General features: G+C 41.0%; 2 protein-coding genes across 5 annotated transcripts in view; one reads left to right on the forward strand and one right to left on the reverse strand.

The window, feature by feature from the left end:
• The first annotated feature begins 11,437 nt into the window (after window positions 1-11,437).
• serp2 (stress-associated endoplasmic reticulum protein family member 2) lies at window positions 11,438-15,190 on the forward strand. Its single transcript, XM_077216197.1, has 3 exons — window positions 11,438-11,680; window positions 13,865-13,937; window positions 14,043-15,190. The coding sequence occupies exons 1-3, from the start codon at window positions 11,597-11,599 to the stop codon at window positions 14,081-14,083; spliced, it is 198 nt and encodes a 65-aa protein (XP_077072312.1). The 5' UTR covers window positions 11,438-11,596; the 3' UTR covers window positions 14,084-15,190.
• A 394-nt stretch (window positions 15,191-15,584) lies between these two features.
• tsc22d1 (TSC22 domain family, member 1) overlaps window positions 15,585-25,190 on the reverse strand; it is a 60,824-nt gene continuing 51,218 nt past the window's right edge. Inside the window, exons 1-3 of one of the 4 annotated variants that reach the window (XM_077216195.1) lie at window positions 23,042-23,684; window positions 17,768-17,819; window positions 15,585-16,904 (exon numbers count right to left, since the gene is read on the reverse strand). In XM_077216195.1, the coding sequence (XP_077072310.1) occupies window positions 16,638-16,904; window positions 17,768-17,819; window positions 23,042-23,127 (405 nt within the window). In that variant the 5' untranslated portion in view covers window positions 23,128-23,684 and the 3' untranslated portion in view covers window positions 15,585-16,637. Of the gene's footprint in view, window positions 16,905-17,767; window positions 17,820-17,975; window positions 18,094-18,339; window positions 18,775-23,041; window positions 23,685-25,190 lie in introns of those variants that run through there. The other 3 variants (XM_077216194.1, XM_077216196.1, XM_077216193.1) reach the window with 3 other exon arrangements.

Below are 25,190 nucleotides of genomic sequence, written 5' to 3' on the forward strand. Positions count from 1 at the left end.
ATAACAATGCGACTTTAACACAAGACAATGAACAAAGGAGAACTAAGGGCTTAAAGGATCAGTTCACCCAAAAATGTAAATTCTATCATTAGTTACTCACCCTAATGTCGTTCCAAACCGGTTCCAGACTTTCGTTCATCTTCAGAACACAAATTAAGATCTTTGTAATGATCCATTGACAGTTACGCAACTACCACTTTGATGGTTCAAAAAGTTAATAAAGAGATCGTAAAACGAATCCATATGAATTAAACTGTTTAGTCCACATTTTCTGAAAACACAAGATCGCTTTATATGATGAACTGATTTAATTTAGGCTTTTATTTATATACAAACATTCATCAACACACACATCAGTTGTGCTCAAGGATGTTCGCTTGACGTGCGAGAACCAATGAGGTTCATTCTTGTGTTACGCAGCACATTTGAGCTTCGGCAAGAACCAATGAGGTTCATTCTTGTGTTTGCAGCACGTGTGAGCTTCGGCAAGAACCAATGAGGTTCATTCTTGTGTTACGCAGCACGTTTGAGCTTCTGCAAGAACCGATGAGGTTCATTTTCGTGTTACACAGCACGTTTGAGCTTCAGCAAGAACCAGTGAGGTTTATTCTTGTATTACGCTGCACGTTTAATCTTCTGCTGGAACCAATGAAGTTCATTCTCGTGTTACGCAACACGTTTGGGCTTAAGCAAGAACCAAAGAAGTTCATTCTCGTGTTACGCAGAACGTTTGAGCTTAAGCAATAACCAATGAGGTTCGTTCTCGCGTTACACAGCACATTTGAGCTTAAGCAATAACCAGGTTCATTTTCGCGTTACGCAGCACGTTTGAGCTTCTGCTAGAACAAGTGAGGTTCATTCTCGCGTTACGCAGCACATTTGAGCTTAAGCAATAACCAATGAGGTTCATTTTCGCGTTACGCTGCACGTTTGAGCTTCTGCAAGAACCAATGAGGTTCATTCTCATGTTACACAGCACGTTTGAGCTTCAGCAAGAACCAGTGAGGTTTATTCTTGTGTTACGCTGCACGTTTAATCTTCTGCTGGAACCAATGAAGTTCATTCTCGTGTTACGCAACACGTTTGGGCTTAAGCAAGAACCAATGAAGTTAATTCTCGTGTTACGCAGAACTTTGAGCTTAAGCAATAACCAATGAGGTTCATTCTCGCGTTACACAGCACATTTGAGCTTAAGCAATAACCAATGAGGTTCATTTTCGCGTTACGCTGCACGTTTGAGCTTCTGCAAGAACCAATGAGGTTCATTCTCATGTTACACAGCACGTTTGAGCTTCAGCAAGAACCAGTGAGGTTTATTCTTGTGTTACGCTGCACGTTTAATCTTCTGCTGGAACCAATGAAGTTCATTCTCGTGTTACGCAACACGTTTGAGCTTAAGCAATAACCAATGAGGTTCATTCTCGCGTTACACAGCACATTTGAGCTTAAGCAATAACCAATGAGGTTCATTTTCGCGTTACGCAGCACGTTTGAGCTTCTGCTAGAACAAGTGAGGTTCATTCTCACGTTACGCAGCACATTTGAACTTAAGCAATAACCAATTAGGTTAATTTCAGAATCAGAATCAGAAAGAGCTTTATTGCCAAGTGTGCTTGCACACACAAGGAATTTGTTTTGGTGCTGAGGCTTCCAGTGGACATATAGAAATACAACAAGAAACATGAAACATAATACTACAAATTATAAGAATAAAAATATAAATATATGAGAATAAAACTATCACAGTTGGGTTTAGTCAGAATAGACATTTCCAGGTTTACAGATTATGAACTTATTTACAGTGTTTTGAATATTATAAATAAATAAATCTACATATAAGTATCACCTGAGTTGTAGGATATTGCACTAAACAGTGGGAGTATTGCACTTAAAGGCATATGCCTTGGGAGGTGTGTTAACTGTTCAGGAGGGAAATGGCCTGTGAGAAGAAACTGTTCCTGTGGCGAGATGTTCTTGTGGCCAGTGATCTGAGTCTCCGTCTTGACGGTAACAGTTCAAACAGGTGGTGTCCAGGGTGAGTGGAGTCTGTGATGATTTTACCTGCTCTCTTCCTCACTCTGGAAGAGTACAGGTCCTGGAGGTTTGGCAGAGGGGCACCAATAATCCTCTCCGCAGTCCGGACTGTCCGTTGTAGTCTCCTGATGTCTTATTTGGTAGCTGAACCAAACCAGACAGTGATGGAAGTGCATAAGACAGACTCAATGACGGCTGAGTAGAACTGAATCAGCAGCTCCTGTGGCAAGTTGAACTTCCTCAGATGGCGAAGGAAGTACAGTCTCTGCTGGGCTTTTTTTACAATGGAGTCAATGTGATTGTCCCACTTCAGGTCCTGAGAGATGGTAGTGCCCAGGAACCTGAATGACTCCACTGCTTCCACAGTGCTGTTCATGATGGTGAGTGGGGGGAGTGCTGAGCTGTTCCTCCTGAAGTCCACGATCATCTCCACTGTTTTGAGCGTGTTCAGCTCAAGGTTGTTGTAACTGCACCAGACAGCCAGCTGTTCAACCTCCAGTCTGTAAGCAGACTCGTCACCGTTCCGGATGAGACCGATGACAGTGGTGTCGCCTGCAAATTTCAGGAGCTTGACAGAGGGGTCTTTAGAAGTGCAGTCATTAGTGTACAGGGAGAAGAGCAGTGGGGAGAGAACGCACCCTTGGGGGGCGCCAGTGCTGGTGGTGAGAGTCCTGGATGTGTGTTTCCCCAGTCTCACTCGCTGCTGCCGGTCCGTCAGGAAGCTGGAGATCCACTGACAGATCGAGGATGGTATGGAGAGCTGGGTCAGTTTGGCTGTGAGAAGACCAGGCATGATGGTATTGAAGGCCGAACTGAAGTCCACAAAGAGGAGCCGGTGTGTGGTGTGAATGAGGGCTTTTCAAACCTGCAGTAAAATGAATTTAAATCGTCAGCCAGGTGTTGATTGTCCACAGATCGGGGGGATGGTGACTTGTAGTTGGTGATGTTCCTCGGGCCATTCCAGACTGATGATGGGTCGTTGGATGAAAACAGTTTTTTCAGTTTTTCAGAGTAGTTCCTTTTAGCAACTCTGATCTCCTTTGTCAGTCTGTTTCTGGCCTGGTTATACAAGATTTTATCCCCACTTCTGTAAGCATCCTCTTTGGCATGACGAAGGTGTTTGAGCTTCCCAGTAAACCATGGTTTATCATTAGTAAATGATAAGAATGTCCTGGTAGGAATGCATGTATCCTCACAGAAACTTATATATGATGTTACAGTATCTGTGAGCTCATCCAGATCGGTGGTAGCAGCTTCAAAAACAGTCCAATCAGTCCGATCAAAGCAGGCCTGTAGATCCTGCTCTGCTTCATTAGTCCATCTTTTAACAGTCCTTAACACAGGTTTAGCTGATTTCAGTTTCTGCCTGTAGGTCGGAATAAGATGAACCAAACAGTGATCAGAGAGCCCTAAAGCTGCCCGTGAGACGGAGTGATACGCATTCCTTATTGTGGTGTAACAGTGGTCCAGTATATTACTGTCTCTGGTGGGACATGTAACGTGCTGTCTGTATTTTGGTAGTTCACGTGAAAGATTTGCTTTGTTAAAATCCCCAATAATTATTAGAAGAGAGTCCGGGTGCCTTTGTTCCGTTTCAGATATTTCTTCAGCCAGCTGTTGTAGCGCCGCGCTCACGCACGCGCCTGGAGGGATGTATACATTCACGAGAATGAAAGAGGAAAACTCCCGTGGCAAGTAGAAAGGTTTGCAATTAATGAAATGGGTCTCTAAGTAAGGAGAGCATATCTTGTTCAGTGTTGTTATATCCGAACACCAATTTTCGTTAATGTAGAAACACAATCCACCACCTCTCGTTTTCCCCGTTAGCTCCGCGATGCGATCCGCTCGGAACAGCTGGAAGCCCGGCAGATGTATTGCGTTGTCCGGTATAGCTTCACTCAGCCAGGTTTCAGTGAAGCACAGAGCAGCAGAGTTAGAAAAATCCTTGTTAATCCTTGTGAGGAGAAGTAGTTCGTCCATTTTGTTAGGAAGGGATCGGAGGTTCGCAAGATGAATGCTGGGGAGTGCAGTGCGCAGGCCGCGTTCGCGGAGTTTAACCAGCGCGCCGGCACGCTTCCCGCGTTTGCGTCTGACCGCGCGTTTGAACAACACCACTGCCCCTCTGACGAGAATGTCCAGCAAAACGTCTGAAAAAATCAAAAACTGTATAGAAGTTTTCTGGTGTTTTTTTCCTAATGTCCAGTAGTTCGTCTTTGGTGAAACTGATGACTAAACACAGGACAAACGAACAAAAACAACACAATAGCTGGAGAGCTCCACACCGAGGCAGCCATCTGCGGCGCCATTTTGGATCAATTTTCGCGTTACGCAGCACGTTTGAGCTTCTGCTAGAACCAACGAGGTTCATTTTCGTGTTACGCAGCACGTTTGAGCTTCTGCTAGAACCAACGAGGTTCATTCTCGTGTTACACAGCACGTTTGAACTTCTGCAAGAACCAATGAGGTTCATTATCGTGTTACACAGCACATTTGAAATTCTGCAGGGACCAGTTAGGTTAATTCTTGCATTACGCAGCAAATTTGAGCTTCTGCGAGAACCAACAAAGTTAATTCTTGTGTTACGCAGCACGTTTGAGCTTCTGCAGGAACCAATGAGGTACATTCTTGTGTTACGCAGAACGTTTGAGCTTAAGCAAGAACCAATGAGGTTTATTCTTGTGCTATGCAGCACATTTAATCTTCTGCAGGAACCAATGAAGTTCATTCTAGTGTTAAGCACCACATTTGGGCTTAAGCAAGAACCAATGAGGTTCATTCTCGCGTTACACAGCGCGTTTGAACTTCTGCAAGAACCAACGAGGTTCATTCTCGTGTTACACAGCGCGTTTGAGCTTCTACAAGAACCAATGAGGTTCATTCACGTGTTACGCAGCACGTTTAAGCTTCTGTAGTAACCAATAAGTTCATTCTCGTGTTACGCAGAACGTTTAAGCTTCTGCAGGAACCAATGAGGTTCATTCTCATGTTACGCAGCACGTTTGGGCTTAAGCAAGAACCAATGAGGTTCATTCTCATGTTACACAGCATGTTTGAGCTTCTACAAGAACCAATGAGGTTCTTTCTCGTGTTACGTAGCACGTTTACGCTTCTGCAGGAACCAATGAAGTTCATTCTAGTGTTAAGCACCACATTTGGGCTTAAGCAAGAACCAATGAGGTTCATTCTCGCGTTACACAGCGCGTTTGAGCTTCTGCAAGAACCAACGAGGTTCATTCTCGTGTTACACAGCTCGTTTGAGCTTCTGCAAGAATCAACGAGGTTAATTCTCGTGTTACACAGCGCGTTTGAGCTTCTGCAGGAACCAACGAGGTTCATTCTCTCGTTACACAGCACGTTTGAGCTTCTGCAGGAACCAATGAAGTTAATTCTCGTGTTACGCAGAACGTTTGGGCTTAAGTAAGAACCAATGAGGTTCATTCTCATGGTACGCAGAACATTTGAGCTTCTGCAAGAACCAACGAAGTTCATTCTCGTGTTACGCAGCATGTTTGAGGTTCGGCAAGAACCAACAATGTTCATTCTCGTGTTATGCAGCACATTTAAGCTTCTGCAAGAACCAAACGAAGTTCATTCTCTTGTTACACAGCACGTTTGAGCTTCTGCAGGAACCAATGAGGTTCATTCTCGTGTTACGCAGAACGTTTGAGCTTAAGTAAGAACCAGTGAGGTTTATTCTTGTGCTACGCAGCACGTTTAATCTTCTGTAGGAACCAATGAAGTTCATTCTCGTGTTACGCAGCACGTTTAAGCTTCTGCAGGAACCAATGAAGTTAATTCTCGTGTTACGCAGAACATTTGGGCTTAAGCAAGAACTAATGAGGTTCATTCTCGTGTTACGCAGAACATTTGAGCTTCTGCAATAACCAATGAGGTTCAATCTCATGTTACGCAGCACGTTTAAGCTTCTACAGGAACCAATGAGGTTAATTCTCGCGTTACTCAGCACGTTTAAGCTTCTACAGGAACCAATGAGGTTAATTCTCACGTTACTCAGCACGTTTGAACTTCTGCAAGAGCCAATGAAGTAAATTCTCGTGTTACGCAGCACATTTGAGCTTATGCAAGAACCAACAAAGTTCATTCTCGTTTTATGCACCACATTTGAGCTTCTGCAGGAACCAATGAGGTTAATTCTCGCGTTACTCAGAACGTTTGAACTTCTGCAAGAACCAAACGAAGTTCATTCTCGTGTTACGCAGCACATTTGAGGTTCAGCAAGAACCAACGAGGTTCATTCTCGTCTTACGCAGCACTTTGAGGTTCGGCAAGAACCAACGAGGTTCATTGTCGTGTTTCGCAGCATTTTTGAGCTTCTGCAAGAACCAACGAGGTTCATTCTCGCGTTAAACAGCACGTTTGAGCTTCGGCAAGAACTAATGAGGTTCGTTCTAGCGTTACAAAGCACGTTTGGGTTTCGGCAAGAACCAAGGACGTTCAATCTCGTGTTACGAAGCATGTTTGAGCTTAAGCAAGAACCAATGAGGTTAATTCACGCGTTACGCAGAACGTTTGAGCTTCTGCAAGAACCAAACGAAGTTCATTCTCGTGTTACACAGCACATTTGAGCTTCTGCAGGAACCAATGAGGTTAATTCCCGCGTTACTCAGTACGTTTGAACTTCTGCAAGAACCAAACGAAGTTCATTCTCGTGTTATGCAGCACGTTTGAGCTTCTGCAGGAACCAATGAGGTTCATTCTCGTGTTACGCAGAACGTTTTAGCTTCGGCAAGAACCAATGAGGTTCATTCTCGTGTTACGCAGCACGTTTGAGCTTCGGCAAGAACCATCAAGGTTCAATCTCGTGTTACGCAGCACGTTTGAGCTTAAGCAAAAACCAATGAGGTTCATTCTCGTGTTACGCAGCATGTTTTAGCTTCTGCAGGAACCAATTAAGTTAATTCTAGTGTTAAGCACTGCGTTTGGGCTTAAGCAAGAACCAATGAGGTTCATTCTCATGTTACGCAGCACCTTTGAGCTTCTGCACGAACCAACAAGGTTCATTCTCGTGTTACGCAGCACAATTGAGCTTCTGCAAGAACCAAGAAGGTTCTTTCTCGTGTTACACAGCACATTTGAGCTTCTGCAAGAACAAAAGAAATTCATTATCGTGTTACGCAGCACGTTTGAGGTTCAGCAAGAACCAACGAGGTTCATTCTCGTCTTACGCAGCACTTTGAGGTTCGGCAAGAACCAACGAGGTTCATTGTCGTGTTACGCAGCATTTTTGAGCTTCTGCAAGAACCACAAGGTTCATTCTCGCGTTAAACAGCACGTTTGAGCTTCGGCAAGAACTAATGAGGTTCGTTTCCGCGTTACACAGCACGTTTGAGCTTCGGCAAGAACCAATGACGTTCAATCTCGTGTTACGAAGCATGTTTGAGCTTAAGCAAGAACCAATGAGGTTAATTCTCGCGTTACGCAGCACGTTTGAGCTTCTGCAAAAGCCAATGAGGTTCATTCTTGTGTTACGCAGCACGTTTGAGCTTCTGCAGGAACCAATGAGGTTCATTCTCGTTTTACGCAGAACGTTTGAGCTTAAGCAAGAACCAACGAAGTTCATTCTCCTGTTATGCAGCACGCTTGAGCTTCCGCAAAAACCAATGAGGTTCATTCTCGCGTTACACAGCACGTTTGAGCTTCGGCAAGAACCAATGAGGTTCAATCTCGTGTTACGCAGCACGTTTGAGCTTAAGCAAGAACCAATGAGCTTCATTCTCATGTTACGCAGCACGTTTAAGCTTCTGCAAGAACCAATGAGGTTCATTCTCGTGTTACGCAGCACGTTTAAGCTTCTGCAGGAACCAATGAAGTTCATTCTAGTGTTAAGCACCGCGTTTGGGCTTAAGCAAGAACCAATGAGGTTCATTCTCCTGTTATGCAGCACGCTTGAGCTTCCGCAAAAACCAATGAGGTTCATTTTCGCGTTACTCAGCACGTTCGAGCTTCATCTAGAACCAATGAGGTTCATTCTTGTGTTACACAGCACGTTTGAGCTTCGGCAAGAACCAATGAGGTTAATTCTCGTGTTATGCAGAACGTTTGAGCTTCGGCAAGAACCAATGAGGTTCATTCGTTCTCGCGTTACACAGCACGTTTGAGTTCCGGCAAGAACCAAAGAGGTTCATTCTCGTGTTACGCAGAGCATTTGAGCTTAAGCAAGAACCAATGAGGTTTATTCTTGTGTTACGCAGCACGTTTAAGCTTCTGCAAGAACCAATGAGGTTCATTCTCATGTTACGCAGCATGTTTAAGCTTCTGCAAGAACCAATGAGGTTCATTCTCTTGTTACGAAGAATGTTTGAGCTTCGGCAATAACCAATGAGGTTCATTCCCACCTTACGCAGCACGTTTGAGCTTTGGCAAGAAACAATGAGGTTCATTCTCGTGTTACGCAGCACGTTTGAGCTCCTGCAAGAACCAATGAGGTTAATTCTCGTGTTACGCAGCACATTTAAGCTTCTGCAGGAACCAATGAAGTTCATTCTAATGTTAAGCACCACGTTTGGGCTTAAGCAAGAACCAATGAGGTTCATTCTCGTGTTACACAGCACATTTGAGCTTCTGCAAGAAGCAACGAGGTTCATTCTCGTGTTACACAGCACATTTGAGCTTCCGCAAGAAGCAACAAGGTTCATTCTCGTGTTACGCAGCACGTTTGAGGTTCGGCAAGAACCAACGAGGTTCATTCTCGTGTTATTCATTTCATTACATTCATTTAAACAGCATATGATTCAATATAAAATATGACACATGCATATGATTTAAGCTATCCATGATGATTATCTCTCCTCCAGTTTTCCATACCTTAATATTATTCGGTGAATACTTTGTCTTCTCCAGGAAGATTTAGTTAGAGCATAATTGGACGAGTAATTTAGGAGTAATAAGATCTGAATCTAGGTCAGACTTTTCCTCTCCCTTTTTTGGCTCAGAGATTTAAAATGCGGCTGTGCCGGCACTGACTCTCAGGACAATGGAGTTTGCTTGGAGTGTTAAAAATAAAAAAATTAAATAAATAAATATAGACTTTTGTGTTTCTCCTGATGGTTAATATTTTGAAAGCAAACATAAAGGACCCTTCTTAGAGTACATTGTTCTGGCACCTGGCACAGAGGGACACTGTGTTGAGGATACGTGAGGAGGAGGGAAAAGAGGATTCCTACTTGTGAATTAGGTGAATACAGAGAGTTAATGTGCTAATTTGTATGTATAAATGTGTGTGAGGGAAAGCAAAGGAGAGGGTAAGAGAAACCCCTGTGGTAGACAAAGAAATAGGATTTCAAGCTCAAACAGAGGAAGTTAAACCAACTGTTGAGGTGACATCTAGGTTAAAGGTTTTACTTCCTTAACCTTTTTGCTATGGTAACACAACACTACGTCCTCTTTTCTTGACTTTTTAACCATCACTCGTCTGAAAATCAAAACACCAATGCGTCTTCTGTCCATTAAATCAAATGAAAATACTTCTTATGAATGCTGTCTGCTCTATGTTATCAAATTTCTGGTGAATGGGTGTGCTATTTGCAAGCGTTGTTTATGTTTCATGGATCAGTTTCGTTATTAGTATGCATCTCAGTTCTCCTGTGTTGTGGTATGTGCTACGGTCATATTAAAAGCTAAAGCATGAGAGGAATGCAGAAAGTCAGTGCAGTGCGGCTGTGAAACACGGTTGTTAGTCATCATGCCCTTGAGAACATTTTTGATATATAACATGTAACATATAAGGGCTTCATCCCTCAATATAATCATTGCTCACAGCTTAAGAATGCTGATAATTATTTCTTGTATTAAAAAGATGTTGTGTTTATGCTCTGAGGGACTTGGAGATTTAATTATACAAGAGATAAAGCAAATATGTATGCGTCAGAACATCTCAAAAGAATGTCAGGCACAATACTGCAAAGCTATTTGCACAATGTGGCATTTTGCACGGCTGGCTGAGTCTTGAACACAGCAGAAATGAAAAGTGTGTGGACCTGCTTCACAACATGCGTTGTAATGTGAAATGTGAGCCCAGAGAACGCCTGAGCTCTTTTGCATTGAAGGTGTGCGCTGCTGTGCACAACCCCCTTGATGCAGTTGCTAAGCAACCACTTTATCGTCTTGTAGGACCTGACTAACTGGCTCCGACTCAAAAATACAGCAAAAATAGGGCATTATTCACCTTGACAGTTGTGGGAAAACTCAATGGGAAAGCACTGTACTCCCTAAAGAATCAAAAAGACATGGAAAAGTCCATTGCGACTTAAAGTTATTTGGGAATAAAATTTTAGGAGGTTAGGAGGAGTTGAAGGAAATACCAGCTGGAAAATCCAGCTTAAGATGGGTTTTGGAAAATGGAGCTTGAGCTGGAAACCAGCAACAAACAAGCTTGTTATGCATGCCAGATCAAGATTTGTTTTTTCCTCCTCCTCCCCTATTTTTTTTTTTTTGCAACGTAGTATCTGGTAAAACAGCAAACTACATGCTTGGCTTTTTTTTTACCTCTTTTTATATCATTATTAGTAATGGTTGTTGATGATATTAATAATTATTAATAATAATTTATATTGTTGTTGTTGTTATTGTTGATATTATCATTCATTGATTTGTATGTTTTCTAAATGTATCTTTTTTTCCTAGCTTTTTTGTAAAGGGTAAAATTCCATTAAAAATACTAATAAAAACAACTACATGCTTAGAATAGAGAATAAACTGCTTCAATCCACTAATAACAACAGGACAACATCCAACCTGGACAGCTATGGCCACTCTAAAGACAGCTAGTGACCATCTTGGACCAGCTATAGCCATCCTAAAAACAGCTAAACCCATTGTAGTCCAGCTAGTGACCATCCTAGATAAGCATTAACCAGCTTGATCCAGCCAGTGACCAGATGATGACCAGCTTGGGCCAGCTGGTGACCAGCTAAGATCATGCAGCTAGTGACCAACTTGAACCAGCCATGACCATCCTAAAAACAGCTATTAAACCATTTTGGACCAGCTAGTGGCCATCCTAAGCATTGACCAGCTTGGCCCAGCTAGTGACCAGCTCGGGCTAGATAGTGACCAGCTGAGATCTGCTAATAACTAGGACCAGCCAGTGACCAGTTTATGACCAACTTGAATCAGCTAATAAACAGCTAGATGGAACAACCATGCTCCAAAACAAATACCAGTTTCAACTGGATTTCCCAGCAGGGAATAACATGTTTGTTTAGTTCTCATATTTATTATTGTTATTATTCATAACTATATTGTCATATAAACCTTAAGAATGTGACAAATCAAAGTTTTAAGTTCACTTGTTAATAAAAACAAAAACATTAAGGAAAAGCATAAATATGTGCCGTTCAGTGGAGCTGTGAGATGGAGCTGGGCTAAAGCGCGAGCGCGTCCCTCTAGACGCTATTAAGTCTTCATGGAGGCGCACTTCTGTCCCGCATAAATCGGTTTAGGGGAGCAGGTGCAGGGAAGGGGACTGAAGCATCACCTCAGATAAAGCAATATATTTGATTTACTGTAGCGTTTCATTTATACATATACGCTGGCTCGGAAGATGGTAGCAAAACAAAGAATCCGAATGGCAAACGAGAAGCACAGCAAAAACATCACTCAGAGGGGGAACGTGGCGAAGACCCTGGTAAGACGGTCGTTTGTAGTCTGTATAAACGTAAACGAATGATGCTCGTGTCATTTATGTACGGATTTCGTTTTTAATGTGTATGATTTGCGGTTATAGTGACTCATTTCGAAGCCATTATCCGTTTTATCGATGGTTTTATTCAAACATCACATGAGGCGAGTGCAAGTCAAATCCTTCACCTAGTAATTATTTTCAGTATCGGGGATCATCTGAAATTAGGCTTAATTCGCATGCAGCGTAAAACGTGCTATTTTACATATTCACAATCTGCTCAATAAGCTTTATTGAGTCACTATATGATGCAAACCAGATAGTTAACGTTGACGCCTGTGTTGTTGCCATGGCTACAGTTGTACAAACTGATGACAGATGTACATAACTAATCTGACCATTAGTGACCCTCCCTTGTACAGGTGCAGTTTCACCGGGTCACTACATCTGTCACAGGCATCAATGAAATCATTTTGCCCTGAATGGCAAGCTGCAGTTGTATTTACTGTGAGAATGTGGCATGGGTTAATGCTTGATGAAGATCCATATGATGAAGTACGTTAATGAGTATTTCGGCCATCATGACAGGAATAGGATCATTAACATCCAATGTCTTATGTGGATCAGTTTATGAGCGACGGTGTTTACAAGGATACTCGCAGAGACATAATTTGACATAATTTTGCGTACGTGTCCGTTCAAGCACAAAAAGACAAGAAATATATATACTGTATATACAGGGGTTTATCAGTGACTGAAACACTGGCCAATATAGTGTTGGAGGTTTCACGACTATATACAAACTTATAATTTTTTATATTCCATCACTAAGAGCAGAGTGTGAAGATTGAATGAGCAGAGCAATAGCACAGGTGAACATAAAATATTGCAATCCGCACAACATAATGGGAGACATATCAGAGTTCAAAAGAGGATAAATGTGTTGGTGCTCGTCTCGCTGGCTCATCTGTGACCAGTACAGCAACTCTTTGTGGTTTATCGCGAGCTGTGGGATCCAGAGTAATGTCGACATACCTCCGTACAGGACGACCCACATCCAACAGGAGTAACTGTCGACTCAAGAGGAAGCTGACTGAAAGAGATGTCCAGGTACGAACCCGTATCCGAAAAAACATAAAACCACAGCTGTCCAACTCACTGCAGAATTAAATGTGCACGTCGACTCTCATGTTCATCTGGAGCTCCACAGAGTCAATATTCAAGGTCGGGCTGCTATAGCCAAACCTTTGGCCACTCGTTCCAATGCCAAATGTCGGTTTCAATGCTGCCAACAGTGCAGATCTTGGGCTGTGGACAGAAACACGTTGTTCTATTGTTCTCTGATGAGTCCACCTTCACTGTCTTTCTCACATCCGTGTGTTACGGTGTGGAGAAGATCCAGAGCGGCTTAACACCTGGACTGAAGCACAGAGTGAAGCACAGGGTGATCAGTGATGGTTTGGGCTGCGATATCATGGCGTTCCCTTCTGTGCTTGATGGGACTATTAAACCATTCTGGAGGATAATGTGCACGTAATGTTTCAATCATTTTACCCTGAAGGGGTTGCCATGTATCAGCATGATAAAGCACCAATACACACAGCATGTGACAGAATGCTTTGAAGAACATGAAAGTGAAGTTGAACATCTCCCATGGCCTGCACCGTCACCAGATCTAAATATTTTTGAGACAGTTTGGGATATTTTGGAGGAGCGAGTCTGGAAACGTTTTCCTCCACTAGCATCACATATGGCCCGACCACTGTTCTGGAAGAGGAACGGGTCGAAATCCCTCTGGCCACTGTGAAGGACTTCAATCTGTCATTCCCAAGACGAATTGATGCTGTATTGGCCCCAAAAGGAGGCCCTACACCATACTAATACATTATTGTGCATGGGTTAAACCAGATGTTTCAGTTTCATTGTCCAACCCCTGTATATAAAGATAAATGGCTTAAATGTCCGTATTAGATAAAATGGCTTTTTGGTATATCATGATGCAAACAAAATGATGCACAAAAATAATGTTGTGTATGGACAAATCAACAAGTCTTCAAGTGTTTGCTTTCTTTTTGTTACTGTGACATTATGTAGACATTTGTGTCATGTGTAAACAGATACCACGGCTTTGTTTTGTTTATGAAATATATATTTTTTGTTTCTGAAACATTTCAACTTTCACCGTTTCAGCGACCGCAGGAGGAGAAATATCCGGTGGGGCCATGGCTTCTGGCGCTCTTTGTATTTGTTGTCTGTGGATCAGGTAATATTAAAGTTTGTATTTTTTCTTTAGATTAAATGTGCGGATTGCTATTCCCTGTTTGTGTAATAATAAACTGATTCTGTCGTTTTTCCTTCTTGTTTTCAGCCATTTTTCAGATAATTCAAAGTATCCGAATGGGAATGTGAGTCGCAGTGTTCTTCACATACCCTGCCCTACATCTGAATGTGATTGGATACAACCTGAAGGAAGACTGGAAGGTTGAAGTCCTCTGTGTGGGTCAGAGGCTTGTATGCTGAGCTGGATCCAGTGTACAAAACTACATGACATTGTCACACATGTTTACAGTGTCCCTGGATGAAGGGAACACATGCTTTTCTACAGAACCATTTTTGTTGTTGACATCTTATCATTTTTATCATACATATTTGTGATTGATTGCCATGATCTATTTCTCTATTTAGCTGTGTTTGCGTGAGCCTTTTTCAAATAAACGTCAAACACATTTGGATAATGCCTCATATTAACATTCCGCTTTTTTTAAAGCAGTTCAAAACTTTTAAATGTTTTTTTGTTATGTAAACATTTATGAATGTTACAGAGAGTAGATTATGATTTGTCATGTGAAATTAGCCGACAGCACACTACGGCGCAGGCAACCCCACTGGATCAGGGATCTTTATGAAAGGGATAGTTCACACAAAAATTTAAACTCGGTCTCACTCGAAAAAATAATTGACTCACTCTCTTGTCTTTCCAAACCTGTATGAGTTTCTTTCTTCGGTTGAACACAAGAATATGATATTTTGAAGAATGTTGGTTGTTAAACAGTTGATGGCACCCATTTACTTCCATACAAACAATACAAAGGAAGTCAATGGCTACCGTCAACTTCCTGGTTACAAACATTCTTCAAAATATCGTTGTGTTCAACAGAAGACAGACACTCATACAGGTTTAGAACAACTGTGATAAAATGTTCATTTTTGAATGAACGATCCCTTGAAGTTTGTCTCACGTTGACTTTTGATCCTTATTTTTTGAGTTTTACCAGTCCCTAAGAAAACATGGATAAACTGAAGAGGAATTATTTTCAATTCAGTCATTTAAACGTGTCAAGCATCATAAAGACGGACTTATTTAGATAAGATACTTGTTAAATTCCTATCTGATATACAGCCATTATTCATGGTACAGTTAAAAGATTAAATTATGCACAGTAAACTACTATGAAGACCAACAAAATAATGTAATTTGAAATGTACTATGAAATGAAAAATAACATGTTCTAAAGGCATGTTATTGATCTTATTTTGAATGATTAATCTATGCATGTTTTATTTTTTGCCTTTTTTTTTCAAAATATGATTTAATCGAAATATAACTCCCTTCCACTGAAAACAACATTAGATTTACACTTTTTCTTTTTACAATAATCTGTTACACTCAGATCATTTGTTCTGTATTATGACGAACACCTGTCTATACTTCCGTTTCATCACGTCTTCAAGAAACAATGATTTTAACTTGACTACAGCTGTTTGGCCAACTAACATTTGAACTATAAAAAACCCAGCAATGATATAAAGACTCAATACATCCCTGTACTATGATAAACCCTGGCAAACATTTCTAGTTAATTCAGAAGTCCGCACCTGGCACGCAACACAAGCTAAAGCATCTCGAGGATTTTTCTCACAAACATGACTTTATTGAGAGTTGTGAAGTGCAACTGGCAAGTGCAATTACAGTATTTTACAACTTATCTCCTGGTTTGAGAACATGCACAGAACATAAGCATACAAGTTGTCCATGTCAGCTATATGATAGTCAAGAGTAACTGTAAGTTAATAGATTGATCCAGAATACTTCACTGTCCAAACTGAAAACAGAAATCACATGGTTGGAATACTTCAAAATCATCTCAAGTGAACAAAGTAGTGTACAGCGAGTGTTAGATGAGTAGTTTTTTTTTTTCCATTTGTCAGATAAATATCGTAAGACTGATCCTGCTTAACAGCATAAAAAAAAGGATGTCGTCTTGTCCAACTACCTCACTACCCTTTAAATATGTACAACCTATAATAGTGTCTCTTTAACCGCTTCACATGATATCGCTATTTTACAAAATACTTACACTAATCATACAATAATATACAGCCTATCCACCTCGAAACTCAGCTTGCGTCTCATCCGTCATTCTCACTGCGCAGAGAACGAATGCAGATTAAGCATCATGCCTCGTCGTTTGCTTCGTTCAAAAGAGTGTCATGATTACCCCAATGCAACTATGAACGTCATCGATGCGTCAGCCTTCCCCATGCCAGCTGGGGCACAGATTGGCAGATCTTCAAAGTTTCATCACATTCGTCACCAGAAAAGTGCTTGCTTTACTAGAAGCTTGCAGTCTAAAAAGACCGCTGTCAGCATTTACACTACAAAGGTAAGGGAGACATGACTGAAAACAAACAGAACTTTAGACACAGGCACAGTGATTCTTTATATCGATTGTTTTTCTTCCACCTGACAATCACGTTCTGTGGATTCTGCTAACGTCCCAACCTCAGCCAACTGGATTGTCACCGGTGTATAAATCTCAGTATGACATTTGTCGAGTTTTGAAAGGCGTGCAAATTTCATCAGTCTAACATGTGCGTGAGGCATGTTTGTTCATCAGCTTCAGTCCGTTTCCTTCACGGTTGGAGCCACTCCGTCACTCTCAACGGGACCTTTCATCCTGTGCTACGCCGAAGGTCCGGAGTTTTGAGCAGCCAGTTGGGCCGACGGGGCGGGCGGCTGCTGCGCTCCTTGCGTGGAGGACGACGACGGGGGCGAGCCGGTCTGAACTTGCGCCTGAAACTGTGCGAGCTGCTCCGGGCTGGCCAGGTTCTTCAGCAGGTTGTTTTCTTGCTCCAGTTGAGAATTTCTCTCAATCAGTTCTTTAATCTGTTCTTTCAACACCTCCACCTCCTCACGGACAGCATACATCAAGTGACTCTTCACAAGATCCTGAAAGTGGACAGCAAAGCGTTATTTTCATACCTTTCTTTTTGTTCATTCACACACGTGTTTAAAAACATCTTCATTTTATTACAGTATCATATTGTTATGTGGAAACACAAATCTCCTCTGAGGTGCCATGTTCACGGTTAGGAAGGTATGTTATGTTGCTCCAAACCTGTATGAGTTTTCTTTCTTCAGTTGAACACAAAAGAAGATATTTTGAAGAATGATGGTATCCAGACAGTTGACTGTAGCCATTGACTTCTAAAGTATCATTCTTCAAAATATCTTCTTTCATGTTCAACCAAAGAAAGAAACTCATACAGGTTTGGAACAACATGAGGGCGAGTAGATGACAGAATTTTCATTTTCGGGTGAACTATCCCTTTAACCTGCTTCTACTCAATACCCACAGTCCCTCCCTCCCTTTATACCACTGCTTGGCGTCACCAAACCGACAAAATGGCCGCCCACATTGCGTCAGTCCAATCAGAAGCGGAGATATTTTTAACTAGGTGTAAAAGCTTTGGGGTTTGCCTAGCAACAGTAACAAGGCGCACAAATAGCGTGAGCACGCAGGCAAAACCCCAGGCAAGTCAGCAAACAAACACTTCACTCGTTTTTTTTATCAGCTTTTCGTTACAAACTAAACCTGGACTACTCTAGGACTACGAAAGCTTACCATGTTCAAAACAATAAAACGTCCCTGAATCGACGCTGTCACAATGACAGAACAACAATCATTTGATAATGATTACATAATTCATTCCCCTGGCACTGATGCAACACGATAGACTGCTTACAGCAATGTAAACAAAATATCTGTATAAATATGCACTATTAATGATGAGATAAGCAAGATGACTTACCATCGCTTGTTCAATTTTGTTGTCTATGGCCACAACACTGGCACCCGATGAGCTGAGGGGAAAAAAAGAAAGAATCGTTACTTCACTGCTTAATTACACGAGAAACTATGGCAACAGTAAAACAACATCACCCTAAACATAAAATGTCGAAAATCATCGCTTCAAGATAATGTAATATCACAAATACTACAATATTTTCTGTAGAAACCTCTAGAACACGTCAAGCGCTGCTGTAACGTTATTCTGTCGCTTATTCAGAAAGATGCACTTTTAAACTCAAAGCTGCCTTCAGCACCATCTTTCAGGGACTGCGAATGCGAGTGAACTGAAACAGCAGGCAAGCTGCTTAACGTTAACGTTACAGCTTAACTTAGGGTTTTATCTTTACCCGACCGATGCAAAACCAGCCATCAAAACGCTCAGCTGTGATATACGTTAAGTTAACGTTAAATGAGACGAATTCTCCAAAACAGCACCGCGTATATTTTCATTTTCACCGCTATAATTTCGCACAATAGATGATAAGCTTTAGCCTTTATTACGAGAATATCAAGTCTGACATTTTACGTTACCTATTGTCGAGTTTGACGGACGAAGTCTCTGTCCCCAACAACGACGAGAGAAAAGATATTGAGAAATTTCTAAGCTGACAAACACCAAGATCCATCGCCACGGAATAGCATGGAGAATTCATGCTATTGCGTCCATATGAAACCGGGCAGGGAAGCGAGCGCGTGTCCTTCCTACAGCCTTTCGAGCATTACATCCTTTGTGTGCGTTTGCAGGGATTTTATGGCGTGACTGCCCAGCAGAAAAGCTCGCTTTATCAAGAGACCGTACATCCAGTGCCGCAGCACAAAGAAACTCCAAGGTCAGCTCATCTCTGCGCTGGTGAATATCTGCAGCCTGGGCTATTTGCATAATATATTTTACACCAGCACAGCGGAGCACGCCATTGGCGGAGAGCGGGAGGAATTTGAATAATCTATGCAGCGACCTTGCGACTCGCTCTGGATAATTTATTCAAACACGACTTGCCTTATTCGACAATCCGGTTGGAGCGAGTTGATGTTATTTCCATCAGAAATCTCAAGGCACCAACAGCTCTTAACAGCCCATTTCTATTACTCAGCATCTATTTTACCACAGAATGCAGGCAGAAATAATGTTTCTCCTGGTTTCTCCATGTTATGCCATTTGCACGGTCCTTCTGGGAGAGAAAGTTTTTTTTTTTTTTTTTTAAATGCTGATTTCTGAAAAATATTTTCCAGTTAGTTTAGTTTAATTGAATACACGGGCTTATACACAATATTTGAAGGGCAATTGCCTATGCTTTGAGCACCGCGTCTACATGCCGCCACTTATCGGCAACCAGCGGAACTGCAGTGGAGTGAAACCCTAAAGCAGGGGTTTCCACCTTTACAAAGACCACCGGAGCCCCACCAGGACCCGTAACCGTCCCAGGGACTCCCAATAAGAAAAGTGACACATTTTATCGATAAAACGTCATGTCCTCCTGAGAACCAGAAAAAAAGTTTTGGAATTTAGTAGTTTTCCCCCACGTAATAATTACATTGTTTAGAGCATTATAAATAATTGATTTGTTTTTTTATTAAAGATATTTTATTCACATGTTATATCCACGGTAGTGGACAGCACGACAGTTGTATAGGCAAACACAATGAGATTTTTGTTTTCCTTCCCCCATCGATTGTTAGGTTTCAGGATTTTTTTTTAAACAAAGTTTGTATATAAATATGATTCTCAACTATGTTATGAAAGACACAATGGAATGAATTAATATACAATTTTACTTTGTGCAATATGTGGGTAAAATGGGCATAAATGGGAAGTCCCCTTCAATACAATGCATCTATAAACTGCATCTGATTTGCATATTAATGTTCTTATGTCAACATATTATAAAAATGTTGCCAATTATTACACTTTTTTTTATTACATCTAATATTTCATAGGAATAATGATATATAATTTATTTTCCTATTCACTTGTTGTGATTCACTTATGTCTGATAAACATGCTTTAAGTCCTGGTGTGTCACCACTACAGTGGACATGTATAAAATCAATGCACTGTTTCAAGTCATATTTTGATTAGAAGCCCCATAACATTTTCCTGAGATTTTGGATTTATGACAAACATCTTGAAAATTAGTCACATTTCAATGTTAATTACAAAATATGATATTTCCATAAGAGTACTAAATTGATCACTAAATGAATGTCAATCATATTTAAAGACAAAGAAAAAGTTATTGTCATGTCGAAACCTCCAAACATTTGGTATCTCTGAAAAGCCCTGAATGTGCTAAAACTGTGACGTGTCAGAGAAATTAATGACTGAACTTTAAATTTAACAGATCCTGCACCACATTTTGCAATACATTTTTAAATATACAAACTATTTGTACATGTTTTTCCTGTGTGTTCATCTATCTGGTATGTGGCTGTAAGCTGAGGTCTCAATGAAGAAAGCATCTACAGCATGTTTAGACAAAACTCGGTCCCCTACGCTTTAGACGCAGCTAACTAATCTCATGTGAGCTTTAATTAACGTGTTTAACTACACATCAGCGTGCTTCATATTATCTGCGCCTGCACATGCGCTTGGTTTGCCAGGCTCAGTGTAATGCCAATTCAGTTGCAGAAGAGACCGAAGACACATGAGCAAACTAAACCCAAACGCACTAATTCAACAGGACAGTTATACATGGTGATGAAACTATGGTATATCTCAAACTTAAAACTTTTTTTTAACCTTTTTAAATGCTAACAAGCATGATGTTCCAACAAGGGTGACCACCCGTCCCGCTTTGCGTTGCAGCGCACAGCATTATTACCCCTTGTCCCGCACGTCGCATATTGAGAAAATGTCCCGCATTTTCATCAGTCTGTTGGTTTTTAATTATCATACGTGCGTGCGTTCTTTTGCCTTTTTAAGAAAGCATTTTATTTATTTATGCGGCATAGTTTTTCACCTATATTTAACAGCGCTTCATCAGAAGTACTAATACAACCATCCTATCTAATGGTTGAAAGCAAAGGAGTAAACATGGTCACTAGTGGGTTGTAGAATACAAATGTTTTTATTAAGTTAGATAAACATTATATAACAGTTTCAGGTTATGTTTCAGTGTTGGTAACATGTCCCAACAGGTTGTTCGATGGTGGTCACCCAGTTACCACTGCGTATCACTTAGCTACATATACAGCGTTCAAAGCATGAAAGGAAAAATCTGTTTTCTAAATGCACATTATTAATCTTATTGTGAACAATTCATGCATGTTTTGACCTGTCATTAGTCAATCTTTCAGTGAAATGACACTTCTCTCCAGTGACGTATGCTGGACTTCTCCAATCATTTAGTCCGCTTAGACGCACCTCTTTCTTACTATCCAATGCAAGCTCGCCTTCAGTTGTAAATTGAATGGAGGCAGAGCTGATGAACAGAACCAAGTCCCGCCGTACATTTTTGTGTTTTTTCCGACAATCCATTTCACTTGAATGTATGCCACAATATAGAAGAAAATATCTGTCGCTACTTCAGTTATATCATGACTAAGTCGTATTTACAGGCATAATGGAGACTAGGTGGACAAATTTGAAAATCTCCAACAATAACCACAAACTAAATGTTTTTGATTACACACTTCTCAAAAAATTGAAGTTTATGGTTATATTTTGAAATTAAAAATATAAACAAATGGACATGAAACATTGAGTTGATATCATAATGTAAGCAAAGACACCGATGATACAAAAGAAATGAGACTAGACATGTAGGAAATCGTTAGAGACAACAGTCAATTAGTCATTCTACAAGAATAACTGACAACAAAGATGTGTAATAAAATTAATAAATAAGCTTAGTTTGCATATAAGATGTGGATACTTCACAATCCACAGTTACATCAGCTTTGCAGTTTCAACACGCTGTCATCTTGAGCCATGACTGTGGTTAAGTTGGTTAATTTCTGTTGTAAAGGCGTGTAATATCACATAAACTATAATAAAGGTGATGTAACACGCAACCGGTAAGCTCAGAAGAATGCTTCATTGCGCTCACAGGATCATTTCCCGCCAAATGACAACAGATATCCCCAGTTCCTCTGAAACATTGCATAAATCCTGCCCACCACTGACAAACCTTTGAAAACATCAGTGGGATTTAGCACTGCTGTAATGTTTAAACCAAGTGTACGCTTGCATCCAGTAAAAATAGATCACTTATCCTAATTAAGTGCACACCAAATGAAGCCCCAAACTAAGCTGCTCAGGACGCTGTTAGCTGTTCCAGGCTCTTTGACTGGAAGTGGATTTAAGCCATTATGAAGTCCAAATATACCTCTGCTGTCCATGACCTGACCTCACACCACCACCATTCAGAGCGCACAACTAAACGACTCCTACGCATTTATTGACATCTTTGTGTGGCGATCAGTTCGCCATCTCACTATTGAAACAAGTCACAATTAAAAAAACAGACCTCGGCACACACTATTACTCCAGCTAAGTACCTGAAGCTATGATGACACAATTTATATGAACACCTGATTGGACCAGTAGAAGGTTCTCCGGAGCGTGTGTACTCAACATAATGAACAAGAAGAACATGTTGTCATTGATAAAGAAGCTTCTGTCCAGAAACCTCGTTCAAAGGTCAACAGAACAAATCATCCATCTACCCTTTCCACTTAAAGTTCGATTGTAGCTCGCACGGAAGATCATTGCTTTAGAAACGCCCAAGTCATGGGTTCAATACCCAGGGAATGCATTAACAAAAAAACAATGTTGAATGCAATGCAAGTTTCTTTGGATAAAAGCCTCTGCCATGTGTAAATGTAAATGAATTTCAACGGATGACACCTGACAGGAAATAACTAAATATTGGAGACGTTTGACATGCATTGCTATCTAAAAGCATTTCAATGCACCAAATATTAGTTTGCACTAAAACATTCCTTCTGTAAACCAAAATATACTTTGATTCTCTCGATTTATCTTCTTTGCGCTGAACATGATCTCCTCATTAAAATTACCAGATTAATCTGACACACACATGATGTTCAGAGGAACAAAGACCTCCTGAGACTCTCCAACAAATAGATGCCACATTTTTCATTCATAATGTCAAATGCATTTGCATCTTGGTTTCAAATGTCTTCCCAGAAGAATCGGAAAGCATATGAATAGAAAATGCTGTGTAAACTGCCTTCTCACATCTAATATATATGGTAGTGTAAAACACTTTACCTTTTCAAATGCTGCTCTAATTCCCAGAACAAAAGCTTCATGGCCATTTCGTCTCGGCCGTGAACTGGAAGGACCGTTTCTCTCATTGATGTCGATCAGCGGCCCTCCAAACACAGAACTTGCTCCTCTATTCCTCACACCACTCAAAAACACACACACGTGCACATCCACAAAGAGGCATGGCCACTGTTTCAATCCCTTTATCTTCTCCAGCAGTCGTAAAAGCTGAACCACCACCACCACAAGACCTGGTTATAGCTCTGTGGTCTTCACTATACTGCCTTTGTGCATATAGAGAGATTCGTGAACGATTGAGTGAAAACAAGAGTAGGGGCAAGCTGTGATGTCACGTCACTGACATTGTCACGTGACTGTTACATAAACCAGCAACAGAGATTTAAATATTCCCAATGATGGCTTCTTGCACGCACCCGTGCTCTCGGGGAGGCTGCCTTCCTCACAGCCCTCAACGGCTATCCAAACCTATCCTGTCCCAATGTTTTTCTTCTCCTCTTTATTTTCCCGGCACAGAAGCGTGCATTTCTCCCCTGTGGAGAAAAGAGACGGGCCCCTGCACTTGAGCCGGGACTTATCTTGTCACTTCTCATCAGTCTCGTAGCCCGATGCAGGCTTACAGCGTGTGCGGCTGGTGAAACATGCACACACGTCTCTTAGCTTACGTGGCTTGCAGTAAAAACAACATGGATCCTAACATTGGGAGGGATTTTACCTGTTCGAATAACACTCAGTGACAGCTTTTGAATGGCATTTTGAAGCTGCTGTACTTGCGTGTCTTATTGCTGATCAGAATGAACACGGCTGCAGAACTTGACTGACTGAAGCTCGGCGGATTACAATCAAGCCTTCATAATACTTCAGGATCTTAACTCAAAAGGAAGTGATCATCTGTCCGGAATTATAGTTTTAAATCACTGCTTTGCACTGTGAATAAAATACTAACTAAACAGGCCTGTGCCTATCATTACATAAGCGGATTTAACAACTGATGTTTTATATTAATTTCATATACAGCACTTATGTGCCAAAGAACAAAAGGAATTTGAATTGAACATAAAAAGACTACGAAATGCACACTTGTCTCTGTTTCTGATGCAGTAGTGCACTATGAGAGCACTCTACATGACCTCAAAACAGGCGCGTTTTAAATAGTTCATTTTAAATCCACAGCACAGCTTGCATTATGATAATACCTCATAATGCACATGATTCCATACAGGCTTCACAGTTTCACGTTTTTGTATAATTCCAACATTTTTATCCATTACCAGTTACCATCTCTAGTGGACATGATGGTACTTCAATTATAATTTAAAAATTAAATGTTTAACATTTAAACAGCAGCAAGCATTTAAGATTAAATTGTCCTAACTACGGCTGCACGATTTGGGGAAAATGTCATATTGCGATTATTGGGGTCAATATTGCGATATAATAAACAAATGGTTTCATGAGTCAACTTGCTTGGTTTTCAAGGAAAATGTACACACAGATTAGTGATAATGCTGAAATGAGTATTTCTCAACTCAAAAAAGCAACAATAACTAAATGATTGATAACACCTATAATGATCAATAAGCCATTGATTTCTGGATAAAAAATTCAATCTAAATAAACAACTGTATGTGTGAAAGGTGTATGTGTAATTAAGCTGGCACTGCAAGTGACATGAGTGACTATTTATCGCTTCATAATAAATGGCAGTCCACGCCTGAGAACGGGACAGCCACAATATTTACATGTAAAATAGACTACCATGATTTGAATAAGAGTCTGGAGAGCTTCGCAGAGAGAGGAGCTGAAATGGACACTGTTTAAACAGCTGTGCAGATGAGGACTGATGCTTACAGAAGCCCCGCTCCCCGATACTCGCGAGCCTTCAGCGTCACAAAATTTATAGAAACCTACCATTTGTCAAACAGTGTATTTAGACAGGCAGGACTGTCCCTAGGCAACCGGCCACCCTCAGTGTCTGTAAAATATCTGAGAGTCAGAGTGCAGATGCCATTCTCCAGTCTCAACCTGACCCTAGTTTATGGTTTTTGCCTGTTTCGCAATAGTACAGCACAATGCCTTCTGAAATTGTCCACCAACGTAACACATATTTACACGCGGGGACGAACGACATCAG

Source organism: Siphateles boraxobius, unplaced genomic scaffold, assembly GCF_051911475.1.
Source record: "Siphateles boraxobius isolate OS27281-9 unplaced genomic scaffold, OSU_SipBor_1 7, whole genome shotgun sequence".
Taxonomy (NCBI): domain Eukaryota; kingdom Metazoa; phylum Chordata; class Actinopteri; order Cypriniformes; family Leuciscidae; genus Siphateles; species Siphateles boraxobius.

Bases quoted from the DNA above. Each gene is read 5' to 3' on its own strand.
- serp2 (XM_077216197.1), top strand. From the start codon at position 11,597: ATGGTAGCAAAACAAAGAATCCGAATGGCAAACGAGAAGCACAGCAAA. The intron at 11,681-13,864 runs GTAAGACGGTCG...TCACCGTTTCAG, and splicing joins GGAACGTGGCGAAGACCCTG to CGACCGCAGGAGGAGAAATA. The intron at 13,938-14,042 runs GTAATATTAAAG...TCTTGTTTTCAG, and splicing joins ATTTGTTGTCTGTGGATCAG to CCATTTTTCAGATAATTCAA.